The sequence below is a fragment of the Ursus americanus genome, chromosome 7 (assembly GCF_024610735.1).
Source record: "Ursus americanus isolate L20-20 chromosome 7, mUrsAme1.1.p, whole genome shotgun sequence".
Taxonomy (NCBI): domain Eukaryota; kingdom Metazoa; phylum Chordata; class Mammalia; order Carnivora; family Ursidae; genus Ursus; species Ursus americanus.
In genome coordinates, this window is record NC_142133.1 from 70,618,057 (window position 1) to 70,633,211 (window position 15,155).

The 15,155-nt window shown below is 51.8% G+C and overlaps 1 protein-coding gene across 3 annotated transcripts in view; it reads left to right on the forward strand.

The window, feature by feature from the left end:
* The window catches only part of LDAH (lipid droplet associated hydrolase), a 101,266-nt gene extending 97,547 nt beyond the window's left edge, over positions 1–3,719 (forward strand). For all 3 annotated transcript variants that reach the window (XM_045813450.2, XM_045813449.2, XM_045813451.2), the window contains one exon: positions 1,497–3,719. In XM_045813450.2, the coding sequence (XP_045669406.2) occupies positions 1,497–1,688 (192 nt within the window). In that variant the 3' untranslated portion in view covers positions 1,689–3,719. The remainder of the gene's footprint in view (positions 1–1,496) is intronic.
* Positions 3,720–15,155: the final 11,436 nt, after the last annotated feature.

Genomic DNA, 15,155 nt, shown 5'->3' on the forward strand with positions numbered 1-15,155 from the left:
GGTAGTAACTGACTCTCTGGACTACTGCATTCACAGATTTTTCTCTTTAAAGTATTAACTATCCTTTTAAATATTGGTTAAGTCATAAGGTTATTGTAATAAAGGCCAGCATTTTTATAAGCGCAGTCTTTCCTGTCCATATTCAGCTAATGGATTTAATGGCTGTTCGAGTGGAATCAGTGGACAGTAACACATGTACCCATCCTGTCCTTCCACCACACCGTGACTCCTCCATCTCTCGTCGCCATTGTAGCCAGACCTGATCATGTCACTTCATTGTGTGAAGTCCTGGGGACTTCTGGTTTCTCCCACTATCTGAAAGTTGAACATTCCTGTGAAACCTTTTATAAGTTGAAATGGCATAAAGCAAAGAAGCAGTTACCTTTAATCTATATGGTGAAAATTTTTCAAGTGTTCCCAGGCCCCAAAAATCAGCTCTCGTAGGCTTTTCTGATACCTTAGGACACATCTTGCTAGTGGGTGCACACAGTAAATCGAGGTAAAGCACAGATGCTTACAGACACAGTTCAAAGCTCTGGTGGCTTGATGTGGAATGGAGTTCCAGGGGAAGTGCTTAGGGGAGCCACCCTCGCGGCTCCAGGTGCACGCACGCAGCTTGTCTACCTGCCCACTGCCAAACAAACACTGAACACTACTTCACTTTTAGCCTTTGTTCATAAAAGTAAAAACTCTTTGGATTTCTTTCAGTTGGCGAAAACAGATACTAACAGGTATTTCATAAAAGCAAAGCGGCAGAACACAGACTTTGGAAAAGCAGCGGATACCTGTATGAGCGTGTGTGTGTGTGTGTGTGTGTGTGTGTGTGTGTGCGCGCGCGCGCATGTGTGTGTATCACGGGCAGATCTAGATCAGTATCCAGTAAGGGTCTTAGTAATGTCTCACAGAGGCTCTGTCCCCGTGCAGCTGCTTGCTGTCACCTGAAGTATGATTATGTCACCTGCCCACTGAATCAGCACGCTCCCCTGCTGCACGGAGCCTGTTCGTAGAAATGTTATACACACTCTCAGGGTTCTGCTCACTTTTCATCTGCTGCATTGAGAAGCCTGAGTCTATCTGATTCATCTTCAGCTGCGTGGAAATGGTGAAGTGTGTAATGAATGGTCACTAATCACTCAGTGATTATGTCTCAGTAACTCGTCCTTGTCCTCACCAGTCACCTCTCCAGTGCCCATCCCAGTCTCAATGTATACAGCTTGGCTGGCACGTCCTTTTAGTGAATCATGGGTGATCTCTCACACAAGACTCTCCCTCCCTATATGGGGATGGGTTTCTTTCTATCAGATGCCTCTTAATTCACTCCCATACACCGTGCAGGTCACTGCCTTAAGAGAGCCATGCTCTGGAGGGAGCCTAGGGACTAGCCCGCAGGGCCAGGGACGGGAGCTGTTTTCAAAGCATTGCAGGTTGCTAGTGTCATGTTTGTGTTGGAAGAGGAAAAATGTTTTCTAATAAAATGTTTTTGTCTTGTCTTTTAGCTTACATTTTATTATGGAACTATAGATGCTTGGTGTCCAACGAAATACTATGAAGACATAAAGAAAGATTTTCCAGAAGGAGATATTCGACTCTGTGAGAAAAAAATACCTCATGCTTTTATCCTCCGTTTTCCCCAGGAAATGGCTGACATGGTAGCTGACTGGCTGAAGGATGATCTGTCCAAGATATAAGTACTGCCCCGTGGAAACATCACTGACAGCTAGTACATAGCCGCAGTGGGTGTGCCTTCTCTTAGTGGTTAGTAGTATACTTAGTAGGTAAGTGGTCATTGTTAATGTTGGATATTAGAAGAGGAAAACAAAAAGAACCTCCTGGCTTGCTGTCCGCTCCCAGCTAGCTCCCCGTACTACCGGCTGAAGTAAACACAATTGATGAAATACACCATAGGTTCAACACCACATTTTCCAAGACTCAGGGAACACAGTGATCAGTGATCTAACCAGGACCCCTTATGTTTGCGTGAGATACCCCGGTGGCACCACGCGGCTGATTTTAGTAGGCAGGATCCTTGCAAACAGAAGGAAGTCTAAATTTAGTTGATTTTAATCCAGTTACCAGGTAGAGTAGGATCTCTAAAGGAAATTATGAAACAGTGCTAGAACATGTGAAAGAGATCAGTGAATGTGAAGCGTAGAGTCGGATACGTAAGCATATGAGATCATGAGGACACACATTCCAGTAGCAGGAAGTGAGGAGTAGTGGATCTTGGAAGTGGACCTGGGTCTCCCTTAAAAAGCTGAAGATCACCCGGGACTGACTTTGTACAGCTCTTGGCTGAGGTCATCAGAGTCGGGCTGGATACCAGCACAGCCCGCATCGCCGCCCGCTCCCACCCCGTTACTACTTGCACCATGTCACGAACCAGAAGCAGAGCCAACATCAGGGGAGACACTGCTTGTCTGCATCTCTGAGAAGATTCCCTGAGGAGTGAGACTTCCTGATCTGCCTGCATTAGACAGAGTGAAGTTCACCAGACATTCCTTTGGTGAGGGAACCCAGTAACAGTTGTTGAGGGATCCTGACCACACCTCCTGCCACAAGACAGCCAGCAAGCTCTGAGCAGAGCCCTAGCCTGCCAGCTTGTGAGCTCCCGCAGGCTCCTCTTCTGCAGGGCCAGGACGCGGAGGCCCTCGGTGTCCCAAAGCCAGCCCGTACCTGTCTCATGGAGTTGCCTCTTCTGTGATTTTTCCAATAAAACTACATTGAGGACCAGCTATGAGCCAAATACTATGCTAGGCATCGAGGATAGAGTTCCTGGCTATGTCATGATTCTTTTCTTCTGAAAATCTTCCAGTAAGCAATTTTTGAGAGGGCATCTTTCAGTCACTGAATAGAGAATTAGCATAAATGAGTTCTACATTTCTGCCTTGGTTTTGTTAGTTGGAAGGAAATTGTTTGACTACTGAACCAAAACAAGCCATAATGAATTATGTGAATTCACCTTCTCTGGATGCCTTGAGCTCCAGTAGAGAAGAAGCTTGTTCTCCAGCCTAGAACAAGCTCACAATATTTCTGCCTTCCCTAAAATGACTCAATCCTGAGACCCTAGGAGCTAATAATTCCCACTGACAGCAGTGATAGTTGACAATTGATCAGAAACATTCAGTTTTCTCCTAGAGGAGACCCCTCATGGTGTTATCATTCCATAAGAACAATAGAATGTTCTCCTTCCTTTCAAAGCCTAAAGCCCCCGATGAAAGATTCAGCTCTGATATGCTGCCAACCCAGTGGTGAGTGTTGAACGAGTCCCTGTCCCTTGGCATGGCTTGTGCATCTGAGCAAATGACTTCTCAGAGGGGAAGAGCCAAGCCCCAGGCAAGGAGTGCTCTTGCCCTGGAGAGAAGCCAGGAGACACACATTGGCACAGGGCTGCACACAAAATCCTGATCAGCCGCTGTGTGGGGAGGCCTTCTGGAAATCTGATGTTAGAAGCTTAGGATTCGTGGCTCTGAAGTGCCTTGCATAAAGTCCTGGGTGAATCACACCTACTCAAAGAATAACACCCCCCAGCTTTTCTTTCAGCATTATTTTATATTACGCCATATTTCCCAAGTCCACATGTATGACATTGTGTCTTATTTTGGTTTTTCAGAGCTTAAAAAAACGATACAAAGCAAAATGATAAAGTAAAAGGGGCTCGTTTTCTGTTTATCATCTGATCATCAAATGAGTTTTCAAAATAAATATTTTACCAGCACTTACGACTGCCTGGCCTGATCTCTGTGTTGGGGAGGAGGGTATAATCTGAGCAGTCCTCCTGAGTTAGACTCAAGCCAAAGTCTCTCTGTTAAATTGAAAAGCCATTTCCTCAGTATTTCTTTTAGAGAAGGAAGAATCCAATTTTAGATTGAAGTTCATTTTATTTCATTAGAAATTAAAAGACTAACTGTTCCCATGCATATGTATGAGGTGCTGATACCGTATAAGAACTCTGGAGGTCTCATCATCTGTGTGATTTTTAGGCAACTTTCTCTAATTTTCCATGCCTCAGTGTCCTCACTTACAAGTAGGATTAATAATAAAGCATATCTCATATTGCTGGAAGAATTAAGTGAGATGATTAAAGCATTTAGTGCAATTCTTGGCCAAGAGTATCTTCTCAATAAAGATTGGCTATAATAATAATTATTATTATTAAACATCATCATAAAAAAGAAAAGACTAAAATTGATAGGCAGTGGATAAAATTCATTTTCCAGAAGCATTTCTGCCTGTATGTACCAGTCAGCCACATGGATGGTCCTTGTCAAAGATTTAGCTTCATATGGGTCATAACCAGCTCCCACGGGTGATTCTCATGCTCTGCTGGCCCAGGGGACAGAGAGAACCTCTAGAGGCACCTCCTGTGGCCCTCTGCGCTCATGTCCGAGGTGGCTAGGGACCTCTCACCAGCCACTTCTCCACCCAACCCTTGGAGAGCCAGGGACTTCCAAAGGCTTGATTTCTCTTCACCTTACATTATATTAAAGTTAGTTCCATATTATTTTTTTAAAGACTTATTTATTTGAGAGAGAAAGATTGCTCGTGCAAGTTGGGGGAAGGGCAAAGGGAGAGAATCTTCAAACAGACTCCCTGCCGAGGGGCTCAGTCCCATAATCCTGAAGTCATGACCTGAGCCGAAACCAAGAGGCAGACGCTTCACCAACTGAGGCACCCAGGCGCCCAAAATGAATTCCATGAAGACTAAAAAGACATGACAACATAATGTAACATTTGCTTCTGGATTAGAGGCTTTCTTATAAAAGAAAACATTGTTGGGACAGTTTGCACAACTTGATCGGGGTCTACAGATGAGCTGGAAGTAAGAGATCGATGTGAATTTTCCGACTTCCGTGGTTGGATTGTGGAGAAGAGAATGTCCTTATTTGTGCTGAAGGCACAGGAAGTGCTGGTGGTGATCAGGCATCATGTCATTTTACTCTCAAATGGTTCAGAGAAGAAAGAAAATGTTCTTTGTACTTGCAACTTTTCTGTAAGTTTGAGATGAGTTTGAAATTTATAGAAGTAATTTTTAAAAAGCCACCATGCTCTCTCCTACATCTGTCTCTCATTGCTGCTTTTCCAGAAAATAAATTTCTTCTTCTAAGCAGTAAGTGGAGATTGGAGTTCAAATGCTGGATCTGTCATTTACTGGGTTCTCGATGCTACATTTCGGCTTAGCCTGCTGAGGCTCCCCACGCTCCATCTGGTCATCCGTGAAAATACTTTCATTTTGGGATGTTAGATTTGGGGAGGGTTTTTGTTTGTGTGTTTCTAAAGATTTTATTTATTTGACAGAGTGAGAGAGCACAAGACGGGGAAGCGGCAGAGGGAGAGGGAGAACCAGGCTCCCCGCTGAGCAGGGCTGGATTCCAGGGTCCTGAGATCATGACCTGAGCCCAAGGCAGACACTTAACTCACTGAGCCACTCAGGTGCCCCTTTTGTTTGTTTTTAATGGGGCTAATTGAGGTCATGCATAATAGCATCTAGCACCCTGTCCGACTTATGGTAGATGCTCTGTAAAATGGTACCTGAAGGAAAAGCCTAGAAGACTTTTGCTCTCTCTTCTTTTTGGTGCACCAGAGGACCCGGTGCGGTCTCAGCTTCTACACGGTTTCAACCAGCCTGCAACTTGATTCTTGCTGTCTTAGCATTTCTGGTTCCTATTTGGGGGGGGGCGGTTGCTCACCTGGCTCAGCTTTCTGGCCCCAGGCTGTGCAGGCCTCCTCCGAGCAGCGCAGGATGCTGGAAGTTCACCTTGAGGATCTTACGGCGGATTTAGAAAAGATGCAGGAAGCAAAACATTTCTTAAATAACCTGAGACATCATCTTTGTTCCTGACCTCCTCTTGCAGGAGAGAAGAGGACATACTTGGGCTGCTCCGTCCCATGGGAGGTGGGGTTTAAAGAGAGGTCAGTGGCCGGAACTGAATGTGCTCTGTGAACACATCTCTCTCTGAGGCCTGAAGGCGGAAGCTCTCCTGCAGGAGTCCCTTTCCAAAGGGGCTGAGGTTCCTGCCTATGCCCCGTAGAGATGTAGGCGAGTGATGGCTCCGGTCCACCGGGGCAGCCACTGCGGGTCACGGGTCTGGCCTCTTCCACCAGACTCAAGGCTCTGGTTTGCCGTAGTCCTGTGAAGAGGAAACCCCCAAAGGGAGTGGGGAGGAGGCTGCTCCTAGTGCCAGAGAAGACAGGTAGAGCTTGGGTGGTTTGGGAGACAGGAGCGAGCCCACCAAAAGCAGCGGCTGCTCGCCCTGCACTTTCTGTGTATCAGTGAAGCCTTGCGGTCCCGGAGGCTCTGGCTGTCCTCAGTACAGATCATCACAGACCAGAGAGGTAAGTGACTGGCTCAAGATCTCACAGCTACTGAGAGGCCACGGGAATTCACAGGCATCTCTACTCAGACCCAGGGCTTCCTCCCCTTTGCATGGCCCAGTGCTGCCTCCTGGAGGCAAGAGTGGGCAGCCCAGCAAGAGTGGAAGGCTGGACGAGGGAGTCAGGGAAGGGTAAATGAAGGCCAGGTTAGCAGGCCCAGTGAAGAGTAGCTAGTTGGTAACAGGGGAATAGTTTTAGAAGAATGAGAGAACAGACCAGCGGGCCAGGGACGGGGCGGTGCAACAGGCAGCGGATTGCAAGGAGGAAGGCCTGTCTGCAGGAGTCAAAGCAGAGGCTGCAGTCCCTCCTGACCCTCTGCTCGCTCCCGCAGCCGCCTTGGCCCTCCAGGCACTGACTTCTCTGAGCGCACCTGTGCTCCGAAACCCTTGGAGTCAACTGCTCCGCCACCCTCTCCCACCTCCAGACTGGGCCCCAGAGGCCAACCGCTCAGGCCTCTGCTCCTGCCTCCTAGCGTAGCTCCTCTCCCCCTCTCCCTCCCTCGGAGCCCTCAGGGTGCCTGGCCCCCTCTCTATCAGAGCATTTACCAGTTACTGCTGGAATTCTATTTTTCCAGTCTGCTCCTCCCACCCCCACCACCAAACTCCTTCCTGCCCTTAAAAGGAGAGTCCTAGGACATGGAACTTGTGTCTTGTCATCTGTGTCCTCAGGCCTTATAGAATAGGGCCAGCCCCACAATATATTAGTAAGTTTTACCTAAATCAATACAAGTTTCTACCATACCTGATAGTCAACCTCTCAAAAAACATGATTCTCTCAGTTGGTCAGGCTCTCAGGGAATCACACCTCAGGGACTCTGCGTCGCTCACAACTGAATGTGTAAATGGAAATGTGAGGTGGACTAGCTCTTTTATCCCTCACGCCTTTCCCCAGCTGAGCCATGCATGGCCAGGGCAGCTAGACTCGGGGACACCGAATGTTGGCTTTCTGGCACTGGGGACTACAGAAAGCAAGGCCCCCACGCTTCGTGGCCATTCTGTCCCCTCCGACTGCAACTGTTCCATTCTTCCACGGTCAGAAAGCCTCTGGAGTTTGAGTCTTAGCAACTACCAAATATGCGGTTATTATTTGTTGAGCGCTAACCCCGTGCAGCACCCCAAGCGGGAATTACAGCAACAATACCCCAGACCGGGCTCTGGGAGAGCAGAGCGTTTTCATTTTGGATTGCATTCCTCAGACATTCTGGCAAAGGGGCCTGTGCTGACCTCCCCACGTTGGGACAGACTTGCTGGGTAAGTCTATGGGAAAATTCCTCTTCCCTGGGACGGGAATGTGACCCTGTGACTGGGCGTCCATTACAGCCAGGGGTGCGGGTGCACCTGCAGGGCCTCCCTCCTCACAGAGGGACTCGAATCCCGTCTCCGCAAACGCAGCCTGCTCCGGCTCCACGCCACAGCTGGGCTTCCTCCTGCTGGCCACGCCGGCGGGCTGCGCACCTGCATGCGATTAGGACTGGCAGACGCCCACGGCCTCGCAGTCCGTGGCTGCACGCTGGTGACATGTTGCAGCGGATGAGGTCCCCCCCCAGATCCCTCCTCCTCCCGCACAGAAGAAAGTGGGATTCCCAGCGGCACAGGAGCACAAAAGGCACCCACAACCAAGTCAGGGGGCGCCCCGGCAGAGCGGCAGGTGGCACGCGTCGGCCTTGGCTGCTGGGCAGTGGGCAGACGCTGGGCACGGAGGGTGGATGGAACACCAGGACCCCCCAGAGGGAGCACAGGCGACAGCCGGCACCTCCCGTCGGCATCAGTCACTGTGGACCATTGACACTTGCTCTCATCCGTGCTCGGGGAACAGGATAAAAGTCCAAAAGTTACCCCTGACTTTCCTTTCTGCCCGTAACTCCCCCTTGTCTGCCGACTGTATCCCCCTCCCCACCACGGAATGCCAGGGTAGGCCATGCGGAGACCGAGAAAGGAAAATGAAGAACTGACCGAGGATCGTTATAAACAATCCCGACAAGACTTCACATTTCTCGACGGCAGAGTCTTTAATCTTATACTTGAATGTACCTACCAAGTGAGTTAGTTGAAGGGTGAACATGATTTTCTTCCGAAGAGAAAGCCTTCCTTAGTAGTAATGAAATTAAGAAGCAAAAGGGGAGCTGACAAGTGAAATAAGTCAAGCAGAGAAAGACAATTATCATATGATTTCTCTCATCTATGGAACATAAGAACTAGGATGATTGGTAGGGGAAGAAAGGGATAAAGAAAGGGGGGGTAATCAGAAGGGGGAATGAAACATGAGAGACTATGGACCATGAGAAACAAACTGAGGGCCTCAGAGGGGAGGGGGGTGGGGGAATGGGATAGGCCGGTGATGGGTAGTAAGGAGGGTACGTATTGCATGGTGCACTGGGTGTTATACACAACTAATGAATCATCGAGCCTTACATCGGAAACCGGGGATGTACTGTATGATGACTAACATAATAAAATAAAAAATCATTATAAATAAAAAAAAAGGGGGGGGAGCTGACTTTCTTGATCTACCTTTCACCAGGGACAGACAAACGCGACCACAGGGACAGGTGTTACCCTGCCGCAGGAACAGCCAATACTGCTCTGCAGGAAGGGGCGTCCCCTGGCCGCGTCCACATCCCAGAGGAGGTAATTCTGGTAACGAGCCGTTCCTGAGGCAAGGCCCTGTCACCTTCCCCATGCGGCTGCTCTGTCACTGACCCTCTCCCAGAAATACGTAAGGAACAGATGAAATAGCTTTCTCCGTCCCGTGTTGTAGGAAAAAGTTGTGAGTGGCTGGTCCTCTCCGGCCCGGCCTGAGAAAGGTCCTGAAGGGTGCGAGGTGCTGCCCTGGAGCCCAGATCTTTGGACTCGTCTGCAGCGTACTGAGCAAAAGCAGCCACATTGCTCTCGGACTTTGCTGGTTTCCCTAAAACATGTAACTGGCCTTGCAGAGGGAGCTGCCGCATTTGGGCGCTGCCGTGGCTGTGGATTTCAGAGGCCTTCCCGGGCAGCCTCAGAATGGGGGTGCTCAGGCTCTCTGAGGTGAGACAGATCCTACAGCGGCCTGCTGTGTAGGAGCAAAACCTTTCCGCTCGGACTGTGTTTGGAATGACAACGCTCACTCGTGACGCATGGCAGTGCTCATTTTCCAAAGGGAAAATGCTTTTCCACTGCGTGTTGGCCTCTTGGCCCCCGAACCCAAGCTGGGATACCTTCCCGTGCAGTGGCTTCGTGCAGTACGGACTGTGTCGTGTCCTACAGAGCCACACCGGTTACAGAGACCCGAGGCCCCATCCGCACGCACGCGAGAGCCTGAGCTGTTTCAAGGGGGAACGGTGCGCGTAAAGACCGGCAGGCCCAGAGCTACCATGGAGCCCCGTTTCCGTGCCGTTGTCCTAACGCCTAAGTGGCTTGTGTTCTTAGTGTGGAGCCGTGGGGGCAGACCACCAGAGAAAGGCTGAATCACAAGGCACAAGCCGGTTCTCTAAAGACAGCCAAGGGCAGGTTTATCAGTAAAATATTTAATCAACATATCTGTACAAAATATTAGAATGGTTAATGAGGAGCATGTTTAACAAATATATATCTGCTGTATGACTGTCAAGAAAAATAGAGATTGCCGTTTTACAGTTCATTTACATTCCAGTATGTACAACCTATTTAAACTTGAGACTACATATACACAGGGGTTTGTACCTCCCTGCCAGCCGGCCTGGGCGTGGGCGACACTCCCCACATCAGCTCCCGCGACCCCCGCGGCCCCTGAGAGCAGAAGGGAGGTGGCCCGGTCTCCAGCCTCCAAGCCTCGGAGCTCTGCTCCGGCCAAACCAGAGCTGGAAGAGAGCCGACGAAGGAGCTTTCAGCTTGCATTCAACGAGTTTACAGTTCTCACCACTTTCCCCATCTTACGCCCGAGCCAGCTGAGGAAGAGTGGGTGTCACTGCGAAATGAAAGGGACTTCAACCCCCAAAATAATACATCCTGTCTTCAGCTGCTGAGGGAAGGGTCTGTACTGAGCTGTGATGGGCATCGCTGCCACTTTGAGTTTTGCCCTCTGCTTCGAACCACAGTACTGGCGGCAGAGTCGAGGTGCTCGCGGAGAGAAGCCGCTGCCCGCGCGGAGCCTGCACACACGCACGCCGTCGGCGGGTGCCGGGCGTCTGCGGCAACCTCTTGAGATAGATAGATATATTTTTTTAAGTTTTCCGAACTTTCCAGAATCCCCTATTCTCATCCACTGAATGGCAAGTTGCAGTCAGCATGCTAATCCTTGTTAAATAAAAAAAAAATGCATTAACGTTTCATTTGGGCAAAATACTTCCAGCTGAAAGACCTAAAGAGACTCAGTTGTGATTCTTTGTCACCAAAAACACAGAAGCTGTTTGCACTACCGTCAAAAGTGGACCACAAAACAAAACAAAACAACAACAACAAAACAGCAATTACTGCGAGGAAGCTTATGTTCCATCTGTGACTTATCGGAGGTGGAGAAAGCCAGAGAAACTCCGCTTTCCAGAGTCTCTGTTCCTGGCTTGAAACGCTCAAGGACTTCCCAGCCAGAAAATACATTCTTGCTTTCTCCCTGAACATGTATCATCATTTCCTTTTTTTTTTTTTAAGATTTTATTTATTTATTTGACACAGAGAGAGAGACAGCCAGCAAGAGAGGGAACGCAAGCAGGGGGAGTGAAAGAGAAAGAAGGAGGCTCCCAGCAGAAGGGAGCCCGATGCGGGGCTCGATCCCAGCACCCTGGGATCAGACCCTGAGCCGAAGGCAGATGCTTAACGACTGAGCCACCCAGGCGGCCCTGTATCATCATTTTCTAAGCAGAATGCTTGAATGGCTGGCCTTCCTTGCACTGACAGGCCCTGACCCAGAAATATAAATTGCAAAGAAAAATAAGCCCTGCTTGCAGGTGCACCCCAACCTCCAACCAGCCTGCTCATCTCAAGCCACGCTGCTGCTGCCCCGAGCCCCCAGGGGAACCTCGGGAAACCTGCAACGCGGGTGTCTTCAGCCCTCGGCAGCCTTTGGTCACTTGGAGAAAAACACGCAGACCGGGAAGGGCTTCCCCTGCGCATCGTCAGACTTGCTCTCAGACTCTCTCCGCTGACAAGTGCAGGCGAGGACTGGCCACGCATGAGGTCTGCGAGAGGCCAGGCTCGTCGGGAAGCTGTGCACGCACGTGAGACTAGGACGGCCGCCGGCAGTGTGCAGATGTCCCCAGCCACCATCCTGCAGCCCGGGGAGAGGCCTCAGGGGCAGGTTAGCCCGTGGGCCTCGGATGGGTTTGCGTTTACCTCCCATTCAGCGGTCCTCCTATGAATAAGCCTTACAGAGGATCTGGTTTCTGTCAACCACAAGCACACCTCAGCTCCAGAAGGTTCAGACGACGTTCTAGATCCTTGCAGCCAAGTGTCTGAGCAGGGTGTAGGCTCGGCACAGGCGTCTGGGCCCCGTCCCCCGCTGCAGGCGCTGGGTGTGGAGGCTGCCACTGCGGGTCAGATGGGGCAGGGCACGGGCCATCTCCAGCCCAGCCCCACCTCCAGCGGCCACCGCGCCACGCTCCTGCGCGCCGACAGCGCAAAAGGTCGAGCCATAGAAACGCAGACACCAAGCCGCTGGCCACGTCCCGGGAGGTCTGCACTACCCAGCGGCAACGTGCCTGGCGCTCGACCACCAGAAGCTTTTCCTTGTTTTTCGAAACTGCTTGTTTCAGCTTCCTGTCACTGCCTTAGAAAAGGGTAAAAAGCTTCTGCACTACAGCTCTTATCTGGTCGGCCCGTCTGCAGTGAAGCACTTCTACCCTCGTGGAAGGAAGTGCTTCCTAGACCAGCATGCAAAGCGGTCCCGCCCGCGACTCACCCGACTGCAGAAACAGCTCTTTGCAGAAGGCCGCTCGCCACTGTAGGGGGTGCGAGGGAGAGCAACGAGCGCCTGCCCTTGCGTGCACTCGCACGCGCAGATGCTGGGGGCCTGCAGGACTGCGCCCCGGAGGTCTGCACAGGCAGAGGCAAGCGGACCATCGCCCACCACTCGAGCCGCTCGGAGGGCGTGCTTGCACGTTTCCACGGCCCTGAGCCCAACTGGAAATGCGGACCCGTTTTTGAATGACGTCACACTCTGACTCCACCCTTCCCGGGGTTCCTCGGCCGAAAGTGTGGCTGCCAACGCGAAGCGCCAACCCAAACCCTGCCCAGTCAGAAGGCCTGTGGCCAAGCCCCAGGCTGGCTTCAAGCACGGCCCCTGCGCCAGCAGTTTTGGGGGGGGGGGGGGAGCGGCCAGCTCTGGGGCCGCTGGGTGCGCGCTCGTCATGAGCAGAGGCTCCCTGAACCAACGATGAGAGCCCACACCGCAGATGTCAAGCCCTCGGTCACCCCCAGTGATTTACGAAGCCCACGTCCAACCCTCTTCCTGCAGCTACATCCGGGTAGGTGACTCCACATAAGGGACGTGTGGCCTTCCTGACAAGAACAGGATTCTCTCACCTTGAGCCCCGTTGGGATTTCACTATTTAACAGATGAAAGTCCAGAAATGGCATAAAAAGAGGAAGAAGCTTGCTCCAGCCAGAAGGCTCTAGGGACAAAAGGCAGAGCTGTCTGAAAAATTACAAATAACCTCTTTTGACTCCTCTGTGTTTCTTAATGTTAAACTCTGCCACCATTTTTCAGGCCACAAAAAGGAAGAGAAGAAACAGCTCTTAAGGTATGCCCGGCCGTGGGTCAGTCCTCCGGCAAGCTGGACCAGACGTGGGCATGGCCGTGAGGCGGGGGTGGGGGCCCCTGGGGACCTGCTGGGGCACCTCACCCTTACACAGGCCTGCCTGCCAGGTCTGGGGACTCTGGAACAGTCCTGGGTTCCTGCTGGGCTGCCCACAGGGCCCGGGCTTGCTTGCTTCGGCTGCTCCCACAGAGGCACCAGCAGCAGGCGGCAGCCTTCCCAGGACTGGTCACAGAACAATGTCAGCAAGCGTGGCTCTACCCACCCCTGTGTGGGCACCGGGGATCTCCAGGTGGGTTGGTAGTGCCCCCCACCCCGGGGCGCAGGAAACGTCGTGGCTTTGGTGAACTGAGCCCTACCCCTGAGATCTTGGCCTCCCCTGCACCTGCCATGACCCAGGTAGAAATCAAAGCCACATCCATGAGGCACCAACAGAGGCCCCAGGAATGTAACGGGGACACACACACACACACACACACACACACACACACGTACACACAGGCAGGAGTTGTGATACTTGTGAGAGTGGCTCTGGGATGGGGAGGGGACCCTTTCCAGAAACAGTCACATCTGCTCTGCCTTTAAACTATGTTACTGGACTTTTGGATCAACTAGAACCCTAGAACCATGGGACTGGAGAGCTTCTCACTTTATAGGGATAGAAATGGAAGGTCCGGGTAGGAAGGTGGCTGCCCACGACTGTCCCAGACCTCCCAGGAGGCACCATGCGGAGCTCTAGCCCCCAAGTGACCGTGCAGCACACAGACAGCAGGCGACAGTGTGGGGTGGTTCCCTCCTGGGAACGCAAAAGTCCCCAGAACACCAGTGCTGCTCAGACCCACCTCAGAGAGATATGGTTCCCTCCCACCTCACTCCCAACATCTTCCAACTGCTGGGCTCACTTGTCAGCTGCCTCTCTTCCCTTCCCAATCCAGACACCTGAGGGGACAATGCAGGTCCTTCCCCACCAATGACAGACGGCTGCCTTCCAGACTCTCGGTCCTCCCAGCCCACCTGGCACCTGCTGAGGCCTCCTGACCCAGGCCCACTGAGAGGGCCCTGCTTTCTGGGCCTGGGGAGTCTTCCGCATCCCCACCAACATGCTCTCAGGAGATCAGCTAGGCCCGATGACGTTTGTGTCCCAGAGGCAGTGGTAGCACTCGCTCTTCTCCTCACCCCATTTTCTGGAGACCAGATTCGAGCAAGGCAAGGGTCTGCCTTTTTCCGTGCCCAAGCTCCTCTGGGAGAGAATTCAGTTTTTCTCCTGCTTTAAGAAGAAAATCGGTCTACAATCCCAGGTTATACGCTATGAGTTTCAATAAAATTACAAACAGGATAAATGACTTGTAGGATTTGAGTTACACTCTGATTACATCCACAGGGTGGTCCGTACGCCCTTCAGCACTGACAGCAAGGTCCCCGGTCCTGCTGACACTTCCAGGAGACTGTGCGGGGAGCAGTCACGGCACTGGGTTTGCCGGATTTGACTCGACATCACACCATCCACAGCTCTTCTTTTCCCCATGCCACTTTGGTAGTAAAATGGCAGCACACCAGGATGAAGGGGAGTATGTGCATAGGGAAGGGGCAGAGCTCAGGCTGAGGCAAAGGAGCCTGCCACCCTCTCGGGAGGACCCAATCTTGCTGCGTGGAAAGCCAGAATTCAACCAGGCACACGTCTGGGCATAGCTGGACACAGCTGTCCGCCAGTGGAAATGTCTCCCTTAACACAGAAGCCTGACTTCCAGCAGCACTGACCAGACTGTCTCGTGTTTAGCAGACCCAGCACCAACCCGCTTGAGCCCCAGTTGGCGGGCCCTGTGCTCCCCAAGCAGGGACGCCCACCCTATTCTCCAGCAGGAAGGAGTGGTTCACACGGTCTCAACTAGAAATGCGCAAGTCTCTCCCAACAAAATGGAAAATTCGCTGGACTTGAGGAAGAACATTGTGGTGGCCCCAGACCCAGGGAGGCCTGAGTTGGGAGGGCGGGCCGCCTTCACTCACAGTGCTGACCCCCTTTCTCCTGCTTGCCAGCAGCCAGCTCTCCCGCGGGTGGGGAACCGGGGCCTCTAGCTGAGTG